We start from the raw sequence: 12,718 nt of genomic DNA, 5'->3' as shown, positions 1-12,718 counted from the left end.
GGCCAGAATGGCCATCATCAAAAAATCTAGAAACAACAAATGTTGGAGAGGGTGTGGAGAAAAGGGAACTCTCCTGCACTGTTGGTGGGACTGTAAGTTGGTACAGCCACTATGGAAAACAGTTTGGAGATTCCTTAAAAAACTAAAAATAGAACTACCATAAGATCCAGTAATCCCACTACTGGGCATATACCCAGAGAAAACCATAATCCCAAAAGAAACATGTGCCTTAATGTTTATTGCAGCACTATTTACAATAGCCAGGACATGTAAGCAACCTAAATGCCCATCAAAACATGAATGGATAAAGATGTGGCATATATATACAATGGAATATTACTCAGCTATAAAAATGAATGAGATGGAGCTATATGTAATGAGGTGGATAGACCTAGAGTCTGTCATACAGAGTGAAGTAAGCCAGAAAGAGAAAGACAAATATTGTATGTTAACTCATATATATGGAATCTAAAAAAAAAAAAAATGATACTGATGAACCCAATGAGAAGACAAGAATAAGGATGCAGATGCAGAGAATGGACTGGAGGACACGAGGTTGGGGGAGGCAGGGGGTGAAGGGGAAGCTGGGACGAAGTGAGAGAGTAGCATAGACATATATATACTACCAACTGTAAAATAGATAGCCAGTGGGAAGTTGTTGTATAACAAAGGGAGATCAACTAGATAATGGATGATGCCTTAGAGGCCTGGGACAGGGAGGGTGGGGGGGCTTCGAGGGAAGGAGGGAATATGGGGATATGTGTATAAAGACAGCTGATTGACTTTGGTGTACCTCAAAAACTGGTACAAGAGTGTAAAGCAATTATATTCCAATAATTTTTTTAAAAATGGTAACACTTGAAACAATCCAGATGCCAAACTAGTGAGTGATTAAACAGTAAGTCATATATACATGCAATAGAAAACTTTCAGCAATAAAAAGGAAAAACAACACTGATACGTGCCACAACATGGATGAACCTCAAAAACATTGTGCTAAGTGAAAGAAGACAGACACAAAAGACCACTTACAATATGATTCTATTTAAGTAAATATCCAGAAAAGGCAATCCTGTAAAGACAGAAAGTACATTAGTGGTTGCAGGAGCTGGGAGTGGGAAAGGAGATTAATTGCAAATGGGCATCAGGGATATTTGGGGGGCCACTGAGGTATTCTAAAATAGATTTTTGGTAATGGTTGTACAATTCTGTGAATTTACTAAAAATCATTTATGTATACAATTAAAATAGATGAATTTTATATGTAAATTATGCTTCAATAATGGTGTTAAAATATGGAGATGGATTAGATAGATAGATATAAAGAAAAAATAAAAAGCAATTTATGCTTTATTAGGAAGTGGTTTGATTATTTAATATATAGATATTAATAAGTATGTCTTAAATTTGTCTCTCCAAATTTTATGTCAATTAGCAGTAAATGTTGGTTCATTTTCACTGATTATTTACTGAAATATTTTTGTTTGAGGAATTAGAGGCAGCTGGGAAATAGGTATGACTTCCAATTATGAGTTTTCATTCATTTAGCTTGAGAAACAAAATCTTTATAGATGACATTAGAGGTGAAGGAAACATAGTGAAAATTTTGAGATGTTAGTTTATGAACCTTCTGATATTAATTTTGTTTTTTACAGAAGAAGTACCCATTCAAATTCCAATGATGAAGTCACCCTTGGACAAGATCCAACTGACTCCTGGGCAAACATTGCCTCCTGGATTCCCTGGACCATTCATTTTTGCTGATAGTCTGTCCTCTGTGGAGACTCTGTTGACCAACATTCAGGTCAACAATATTTCTATAAACAAAATAAATGTAATACAAGACATTAGCACCTACAGAAATCATTTCATATTTGAGAAATTAAAACAGATAAGATGAACTGCATGTCCTTTGCTGTACTTTGACAGGGTCTACTGAAAGTGGCTTTGGATAATGCCCGCATCCAAGAGAAGCAGATTCAACAAGAAAAAAAGGAACTGCGAATGGAGCTCTATAGAGAGAGAGAAATTAGAGAAAACCTTGAAAGACAACTCGCAGTTGAGCTTCAAAGCAGAAGTAAGTTTAACAAGTTCAATATAAGTGAATAACTTAATATTGTGCTGGAGATATTTTCAACAGTAATAGAAATATTCTCAGGGATAGCCTGGAATAGATGAAAAACAAATGACAAGCTAAGAATCAAATACTGTGTGCAGTCCACAAGGTAATACGTTTACACTATTTCTCTTTAATTAAATATAATGAATGAGGTCTACGCTTCAGATTTGGAAACATGAATATTCTTAGTTCTCTAACAGTTTCATAAAATACTCATATATATATGTGTGTGTATATGTATATATATATGTATATATATATTCTAATAGTTACTTATGTATGAAATGCTTACTCTGCCAAGAAGAATGTTAGATTCTGGGGTTAGAAGGTAAATAAAACTCAGTCTCCGTCCTTGAAAGATTTACATTTCAGAGAACTAGCACAACCAACCAGCTAATTTTAAGACAAAGTAGCAAGAGCAATGATGTACACTATATATGATTATATAGCCAGGGGGTAGTTAGTTCAGCTTGGTGGTTTGGGGAGTTGATGGTTGAGGAAGGCTTTCTGATGCCGACACTTGAACCTGAGTCTTGAAGAATCAGTAAGCCAAGAAAGGCATGACCTGAATGATTTGGTTATTCTAGACCAATGAGTATAGGTGTGGAGGCAAGAAGCCTTAAACATGGGCAACTATACAGTTTATTATTACTATGGCTTTGAGTTTTATGAAGTGAATTTTGGGAGATGATGCAGAAAGAAAATAGAGGCTAAATTTTAAAGGCCATTTTTAATCATGTAAAAGGTTAGCTTAGACTTTGTCCTGTAGGTTTTAAGAAGTATTAAAAGATAAGCAGGGGAATGATCTGGCCTGATTTCAATCAGATAGACCACTCTGGTGTTGGGAATAGATTAGAGGGTACTTGGAGTATGACTACAAACAAGGAAACTATGTAAAAGGAGATTGCCCTCATCTAGGCAGTGGTGATGAGGACTGAAATAGGGTAGCATAAGTAGGGATGGAGACGAATGGAGAGAATGGAGAAATATTGTTCAGAAATAGAAATAACTTTCCAATAATGGGTAGGCATTTGATAATCTACAGACATGGATGATGAGACTACTTCATACCAAAACCAGAGAAAATTCAAAACTTTAACAAATAATTTCCACCTATTCCTAATATTTATCATAAAATACAAAGCAGCAGCAAAAGTGATTATTGTGCCTTTCACCTTCTTTCCCTTCTTTGCTTACTCCTCTATAGAATGATCACAAAGCAAAAGTTAAGTAAAAGAGTTAAAGAGTGGGAAGGAGAGCCAAAAAAGGGAGAGAAAATTCACAACCCAGATAATGCCTCTCTAGTTGAATGACATCCACTAACTTTATACTACTCCAAAATAGCATATTAATTTCTGAAATTTGCATCAAGAAATTGAAATTTTACTGTATATTTTCCTTAGGGCCTAGGAATTATTAGTTCAGTTCAAAATGGAAATTCAGTCTTTGCATTTAAAAAGAGTTAAATCTCTTCTTATCTCGCCAAAGTCTTTAAATACTACTAAACAAAGACTAAATTGTCTTTTTAAAGTTTGGAGAAATTAGTTTATTTCTGATATTTGCAATATATATTATTATGATTAGAAGTTATAAAAACACATTTCTTTAATAGGGAGATTATTTATCCTAAAGTACAAAATATGTTAAATATAATGACATTCACAAATTGACTTATGAAAATCTACTACATATAGTAAAATTGGCTTCTTTTAGGGATCTACTCATAATGATTTCTGTTTACTAACTTCTTTGTAGACTATTCAGGTCTGTCTTTATAATGGATATCATATCTATTGTCTTTTGAAAATTCCTAGACATGGTAGAAGTAATATTGTATGTATTATCAGATTTACTATGAAGCATTTGTATTTAATAAACTAATATTCTATCATCATTACTATGGCTATCATTACTGTCGCTACTACTACTACCATCACTGCTGAGACTACTATTAGCTAATGCTTATCAACTGTCTCCTATGTGCTAAGCACTGTTTTTAACATTTTACATCTTATAACTAACATAATGAAAATAAACTACTCTGGTATCCTCATTGATTTAAAGAAACTATCTGCTTCATCTCTATGATTCCCAACATCATCATCTATTGCAATAGTTGACTGGATGATTATTTAATTTCCTTTCTAGTTGCCTAAATATCTTATACCCAGTAATCCTACTTTTTATGACAAAGGGTGAACTCTTTATCTAAAGTCATATCATTGAAAAAAAGGGAGAAAATTGGTATTATGGTTAAAAAGTAATGTCTTCCCAAGTTTATAAAAAAAATAGTAGCAACATATATACATATATAAAGAACATATGTAAAACTATATATATAGTAAACTATATATATAAAACATTTATATATAGTAAGAATCCTGATGCATGCCTTCTTTTTAAAAGAAAACAATCTTTCACACAAATATTCTATCTAACCACCATTTTGTTGTTAGCAAGAATGTGTTACTTGAATTAAACATATGTAATAATATTCTTTGCAGATTAGACACTTAGAATCAAGGAATGATAGAGCTACAAGAGAGCTTGAAGGTCATCTGTCTTGGGCCTTGACCAATTATATGGTCCCCAGGCTTTGAAACAGCTACCTATGTGATCTTTGGCCCTCAGGCTATGAGAACTACTAGTTCTGGGATTTTGAATAAATTTCTTGACCTCTCAAGGACTCAGTTTCCCCATCTATAAAATGGAGATAATGATATCTTCCTTGCTGAGTTGTTGTAAGGTTTAAATGAGATATAGTCCCAGAAAAATGTTCAGTACATGGTAGGTCCTAAATAAATTAAAATTATTTTTATATAATTTTAAATGTAATATGCTGTGGCATTGTTCATAATATAGGAAATCATAAATTTCAAGGGAATCAACATATGGAACATTTTTGAATAAATAATTTTACTAGAAGCAAAATTTTGTCTTATCAAGGACATGAAGTTATACATTAATTTGAATAAATCTATGTGTTTTTGTTTTTTTGGCTGCATTGGGTCTTCATTGCTGCATGCAGGCTTTCTCTAGTTGTGGCGAGTGGGGGCTACTCTTTGTTGTGATGCATGGGCTTCTCAGTGCAGTGGCTTAGCTTGTGGAGAACAACTGTAGGCACATGGCCTTCAGTAGTTGCAGCACGTGGCCTCAGTAGTTGTGGCATGCAGGTTTAGTTGCTCTGCAGCATGTGGGATCTTCCCAGACCGGGGCTTGAACCCATGTCCCCTGCATTGGGGCGGATTCTTAACCACTGTGCCACCAGGGAAGTCCCTAAATCTATGTTTTTCATTTAAACAATTTACTAAATGCTTTATTTGAATGATGATAATTAAGCATAATTAGAATAATAAAATCTTTTTATGCTCAACCTTATTTAATAGTCTTTTGTCAAAAATAACAGAAACCATACATTCTCACTGTCTTTATTCCAAGATTTCCATCTTGTTATTACGTTAGTCCTCTGAATTTTTGTCTTAAATGAACATAAATTTAGATAACTGTCTCTCTTCAAGTTGCTGAAGGTCATTTATATGAAGACATTGAACTGTGAGATAGATATAATTGAAGCTCAAATTAGCATCATATTCAGTTTAGTGCAATCAAAATATTTTAATTGTATATGAATAATTTTTAAGATTTTTAAAATGTCATATAATTTATAATTTAACTTAATGTTCCTTGAATATTTTCCTATTGCCAGAGAATCAATATCTTAATTTTTTAAAACTGATTTAGGAAGAATATGAAGATTGGTCTGCTTAGAACCCTGCTATGAACCAATATATTGCTGGAGCCCAGTAATTCTATTTGAGAAATTATCACAGATTTCAAGGTTTCAGAGTATAGTAGCAATCATACATTAGGGCAAAGTTTCTAATTAAGCCATAAGGCCTTGAGAGTTGAGTTATAATAGTTTTTAACTCTTCATTGCTTTTTCTGTTTGTGAAAGAAATGCTGTTGTGCTTTTACAGATTGCTTAATATAATCATTGCTGAAATTTACTCCCTTTAAAATGTATAGATAGATTCAAATATAAATGTATGGAGAGAGACAGAGTCTGATGATATGTGCATATATTTAAAGAGATAGATATTTGCCCTTAAAGCTGGTAACATCTCAGAGAAACAGACCCATGACATTGTAAGTTTTAAAAGATATACCATGTTTTGAAACTCAATAAATATTTTCAGATTTCTTTTTGTATTTTGAAATATGTATAGGAATAACCTGATGAATAATAAGAATATTTTCTTAAAAGATTTATAAAATATTTCATGCTGTCAATAAATTCATGTAGTCAAAGTAGAAGACAATTTTCTACTGCTACCATCATCACTATACAAATGCATGTGTATTATAGAGCATACTTACTGGAGATGTGAAAGCAAAAATAATTTGGTTGTATGAATACTCTTTGGTTGGGTCTAATGATAATTGGAATTTAAAAAAAAGCTAATCATATGTTGACTCATACATTTATATCTCTCTCTGAATCCATATCTATGGTTTATAATTCATCAAAATTGACAACCTGATTTCAGTGAGCAAGCTTTGCAAAGTATTTCCCTTTCCACATTTTAGCTACCATGCAAAAGCGCCTGAAGAAGGAGAAAAAAGCAAAGAGAAAACTACAAGAAGCTTTGGAATTTGAATCAAAGCGCAGGGAGCAAGTGGAACAAGCACTTAAGCAAGCCACTACTAGTGACAGTGGAATGAGGATGTTGAAAGGTAATGTCTGAAGTGGACCTTCACACTCAAGGTACACAAAGCAGAGAGAGGGAGAGGGAGGAGGAGGGGAGAGGAAGGGGGAGGGAGAGACTTAGTCCAGGAATACAGTAATTAAAAAATCAATTTGAAGCCAAGTGCTTTAGTTCATTAATTAAATCTGTCAAAATAATCCCTATTCTGGGAGATATAAATAGTTTAGGAATAACAGGAAATCCTGCTGACTTTTGCAGAAGAAGTGATATTAATAATTTCCATGCACTTAAACTGTAAGTGTTTTAGGTCCATTCATGTTAAAATATGCTGATGTTTGGTGTACTTTATTTTAATGAACTTTAGAATGCTGGTTTCTTTAATGCAGATTGCATCAGTGATGAGGGCTTAAAGAGTGCCTTGTTGGAAAAGAAGTTTCTAAGTAAATTCCTGGAGCTCCTGTAAGAAGAGGTGCTTCTGTCATGAGATCTCTTAATTCCAAACTTTTCTGATTCTGCTTTAAATTATGAAACCCCACAACATAATTTCATTTCATAGGATATTCAAGTTCTTGTTTCATAGTACATTAACAGCTGGTATATTTAACTGATATGTGTGCATAACAGGGATGAACCTAAGAATTTTATACACACATGTACACATACTCCATACCTAATGTGACACACACATGAACTAAAATGGGGTTGCTTCAAGTGTGCTATAATAAGAATGAATAGAAATTTTTGTACAAGTGTTCAATTGTATTTTTACCTTTCCAAAAGTTCAGTTCCCTTTTTACTGTAACTGTCTTGGATCACTGTCCTCACAATAGATAGAATTACAGAGTGAGATTATTAGCTCATGACAGACATGCCTCACTGAGACACAGAAGAGAGAAGGTAAATAATATTACATCAGTATCTCATACTGTGGAACATCTTAGACAGTGAGAGCCAGCAATGGGAAAAACATTCTGTGCACTCATTATTTGAGGCTCTAAACATGTAATTCTGAAGAGGTTTGACTTTTTTTTTTAAGTTTTTGAAATCCACCCATATGTAAATTCCACTGTAGCTCCCAGTGTTCTCTGTTATGAAGGAAAAGCAGCTGTTTCTACAGCATGATGGGTAACTTGTATTCAAATTATTTCTTTCTCACATCTTTGATGGCATTGGATACATGGGTGTTTGTTATCACGTTACCCAAGGGTGTCTGAGCAAATGTGTATATATATATATATATATATATATATAGAGAGAGAGAGAGAGAGAGAGAGAGAGATGGCCATATTAAGCTGTGTTTCATGTAACTTTTAGATAATCACATTTCATATTTAAAATTGAAAATAAAAAATCCAACTCTTTGTTTCTTTTTCATAACTTTTTTTGAAACCATGTATCTCTTGGCCCCTAGGGCCAGTACTAAATAAAGACCGCAAATCATAGCCTGTGTTTTGGTGTTCACACACGTTTAGCATAGAGATATTCTCATCATCTATTACATTTTACAAATGGAAAATATACCATAAAAATGGGGCATTTCTACTGTGCAATTATATTCACTTTTTTCTTATTCCACAGTCAGGGCATGTTACCTGATAGTCTGAAGGGGTTTTTATGGACAGATTATTTTCCTGAGATTAATCTCTAGAGAATAAAATAAATAAATATTTACTATATATCTGGAAATATATGCCCAAATGTAGAATTTAGCTATGGTTTATAATCCTCCTTCTTATCATTAAAAACATATAGACATACAAAAAAACAAAAACAAAATGCCACCCAAAGTCTCATGTTATCTATTGGACCAAAGCACTGACTGAAAGTTTTCACTTTAAATGGAATCAGGAGAAAACAGAATTGTACCTTCATGTTGAATGTCACTTCTTTCAGATAGTGGGATTCCAGATATTGAAATAGAAAGCAATGGAACTCCTCATGATAGTACTGCTATGCAAGGTACAGTAAACAGAGTATTTCTTTCTATAACTACTTAATATGTGACCCCTGGGGGTGGGAAGGGGATAAGCTGCTATGTTGATACTTTTCATATAAGTAAAATAAATAAATAAGTTTAACTTTTCTTACTTCATGATAGAGGAAAAAGTCTGCAGTATTTATTGAGACTATGTATTTAGGGACTAATAATTTTACATATATAATGTGAGCAAATTTCTCATATGTTTATCTGTTAAAATGTACATTTATATGTTAGGCATATTCTAAAAATGCAAAATGTGAGTATAATTTACCTTTCAGAAGTGTACAATAATATGCTTTTTAAATCTCACTACTGTTTGTAAAATACACAGGTAAAAAAATCATAACCTGCTAATATTTGCAAAGTAGGCAACATTTTTTATCAATATTTAAGTTCTGATGCTAATTATAGATACTTTTAGAAACTGTGATGAAAATAAGAGCAGGACTTGTAATACATAATTTGCAGGATTCCCATAACTGTTTAGATCCTTTAAAATATTTTAAGAAGTATTTACTGGTAAGAAAATAGGCAAAAGAAATCAATATAGAGTCTCATTGGAGTGCAAACACAACTAAAAATAAAAATTGAATTTTACCATTGGAGTTTTTCAGTGTCTTTCTAATGTAGTTTTCTAGCCCTCTGTATGCAGATTACATTTATTTTCACATTCATGCCCCACTCTAATAAAAAAGAAAAGGCGTCTCCATGAGAAAACAATTTCCTAACTTTCAAAAAGGAAGATAACCATAGAAAGTTTGCCTACTAGATGTTTAATTGCTGCCTTTCCACAGTGTAATGACTGGATCTACATGAAAGCAACAGAACTGGACGTGACTGAAAGATCCATGTGGGTTCATCTGTGGGTCACCATTTTGTGTGGCAGCTTCAGAAAATTTAGAAATCCTCACTCTTATAGTTTTGCACATCATCTTTGCAAAACCAGCAGTGTCAGAGATCATGGATCTTCTGGTAATGCCTGATTCTGCTGCAGCTGGATAGACCTAACTAATGCATTAACTTTACTAGGTGTGAAAGCATACATGTTTAGCTCAGTCAATAAAGCTTTTGCTTTTGCTGTTTCTTATCCCTCTTTTGCTTACCTGATGAAAAGCTGTGTCTGTGTGAACAAAGCCACTTTGTTTGTTTGTTTGTTTCTGACAAAAGTACAAAGTCAATTTAATGGATAAAGGAGGCTCTTTTTAGCAAATGGTAGGGAAGAAATTGTACATACAAATGCAAAAACAAAACAAAACAAAATAAAACAAAAACACCAAAAACCTCTACCTCAACCTCAAAACCCTCCAAACTGTAAAACATTTAGAAGAAAACAGAAGGAAATCTCCGTGACCTTGAGTTAGGCAAATTGTTTTCAGTTATAATACCAAAAGTACAATCCATAAAAAAATTATAAATTGGACTTCATCAAAACTTCAAAATAATTTTTCTGCAAAAGACACTGTTAAGAGAATTAAGATACAAATTGTAGACTGCTGGACAATACTTTAAAATCTCCTGACAAAGGACTTGTATACAGAATTATAAAGAACTCTCAAAATTCAACAATAAGCCAAAGCCCAATTTAAAAAATGGGCAAAGAATTTGAAAGGATACTTTCTCAGAGAAGATATACAGATAACAAGTAAGCCCAGGAATAGATGGTCAACATCATTAGCCATTAGGGAAATGCAAATTAAAATCACAATAAGATACCATTACATACTTATTAGTATGGCTAATACTAGGAATACAAGGAAATAAAAAATTGACAATAAGTGCTGACAAGGATATGAAACAAGAAACTATCATACATTGTTGGTGGGAATACAACATTATGTGGCTGCTCTGGAAAACAGCTTTGCAGTTTCTTACAAAATTAAATATACACTTAAACGATGCAGCAATCCTGTTCCTAGTTACTTATTTACTCAAGAGAATTGAAAACTTATGTTCACACAAAATCCTATATATGAATGTTTATAGCAACATTGTCCATAACTACCCAGACCTGCAAATGCCCCAATTGTTTTCTAAATTAATTTTTATTGGAATATAGTTGATTTACAATGTTGTGTTAGTTTCAGGTATACAGCAAAGTGAATCAGTTATACATATACATATATCCACCCTTTTTTATATTCTTTTCCCATATAGGTCATTACAGAGTATTCAGTAGTGTTCCCTGTGCTGTACAGTAGGTATTTTCATAGTATTTTTTTTTATTGGAGTATAGTTGCTTTACAATATTGTGTTAGCTTATACTGTACAGCAAAGTGAATCAGCTATATGTATACATATATCCCCTCTTTTGGATTTCCTTCCCATTTAGGTCAGCACAGAGCACTGAGTAGAGTTCCCTGTGCTATAAAGTAGGTTCTCATTAGTTATCTATTTTATGCATATTATCAATAGTGTATATATGTCAATTCCAATTTACAAAGCAGGAATAGAGACACAGAGGTAGAGAATACATTTATGGTTACCAAGGGGAGAAAGGGCGGGTGGGATGAATTGGGAGATTGAGCAAAGCCAGTTTGGATGGGACTCAGTTTCTATCTAATCATTTCACCACAGTGAAATTTATAAATAAAGCCTCACTAGTTCTGGCCTACCACTAGTTAAGGTTGCCACCACAGATCCAAAGTAGGGTAGAACAAGTCTGAAGCATTTTATCCCTTCTGAATCTGTGATACACAAATATAGACCTAGTCTTTAAGGAGCATTGAGCTTGATTGGGCCCTTCTTTGAGTAGGATGTAAGGTCAGCTTTGGAACTATAGGAGGTAAACCATCAGTGGGTGGTATCTTTATTATCCTTTAATTATCCTTTATTATCCTTTAATCCTATACTAATTCATTGCTGTTTGTCTAATATATATATATGTAAAATTCTTCTAGTTCACAGTAGTAATATCTTTCCTAACTTTGAGATAAATATAAAATTTTGAACTGTCCTAAAGTCACTTCATTTCCATGCAACAAACAGCAAATTACTTATTTGTGGGAGGTCAATTAGGTGATATAAGGAAAATGTAGATTCACTATTTGGCTCAGTTGTTTGTTTTAATGAAGTTTGCAGAGAATGGCTTTTGCATATAACTTGTGATTAGGAGGGGACACATTTAATATTTGTTTTCAGTGAGCATACTTTTAATAAGCTCTCCTAGTTTTTGCTGGCTAAACATGAGAGTATTAGATCTACCTCTAAAAGGTTTCAGATGGAACATATTTTAAAGCAAGGGGATTAACATTTATATGTATTTTCAAACTACAAATAAAATTGTCTAGCATTTGGGATTAATATTTTCAATATATAGTAAAATATGGTGGGTTAATAATTCTTATTGAATGTCTGCCTTTTACCCTATGCTAAATAGTATCCTTAATAAATGTGGTAAAAATGAAAAGGTATGCATTCTCACCACTCAGCACAGCATTTAAGCACAGTAAATGATAAAGTTCCTATCATCAATTTATGAAAACCTAGAGTAAATGCCTTGTATTCATGAGAGTAGAATCACAATTTAATTTCTAAAATAAATTATTTTATAAGCAAAAACTGATTTATTTTATTAGCCAGGGAACAGGTGCCTGAAAATATTATCAGAATTAATCTTAAATATAGTTCATCAAATCAGTCAATTCAAATAATTACCAAAAAATCCCAATAATATTACTTTTTTGTTTAAGATGTTCAGAATTGAAAGATTACTTTTATATGTACCTTTGAACTTGAGAAAATGTATGGTACTTGGAAAACATTAAATGCAAGCTTAACCGCTATTTTTCCATTCTGCCTAGTAATTTTGTTCTTGTGTGTTATTGTTCTTTTCTTTTGTGACATGTTTTGATACCATTTTCATCTTTTTCACTTCCCTCAATTACCCATTTTTTAACTTGGAAGATTATTTCC

At 32.9% G+C, this 12,718-nt stretch overlaps 1 protein-coding gene across 1 annotated transcript in view; it reads left to right on the top strand.

Annotated features, from left to right (window-relative positions):
* The window catches only part of DACH2 (dachshund family transcription factor 2), a 632,298-nt gene that overhangs the window by 613,929 nt on the left and 5,651 nt on the right, over positions 1–12,718 (top strand). The window contains exons 9-12 of the mRNA XM_057717620.1: positions 1,656–1,804; positions 1,930–2,077; positions 6,707–6,853; positions 8,719–8,798. Of these exons, the coding sequence (XP_057573603.1) occupies positions 1,656–1,804; positions 1,930–2,077; positions 6,707–6,853; positions 8,719–8,798 (524 nt within the window). The remainder of the gene's footprint in view (positions 1–1,655; positions 1,805–1,929; positions 2,078–6,706; positions 6,854–8,718; positions 8,799–12,718) is intronic.

The sequence above is a fragment of the Hippopotamus amphibius genome, chromosome X (genome assembly GCF_030028045.1).
Source record: "Hippopotamus amphibius kiboko isolate mHipAmp2 chromosome X, mHipAmp2.hap2, whole genome shotgun sequence".
Classification (NCBI taxonomy): Eukaryota; Metazoa; Chordata; class Mammalia; order Artiodactyla; family Hippopotamidae; genus Hippopotamus; species Hippopotamus amphibius.
The sequence above is the reverse complement of the archived record's forward strand: the minus strand, read 5'-3'. Positions and strand labels throughout refer to the sequence as shown.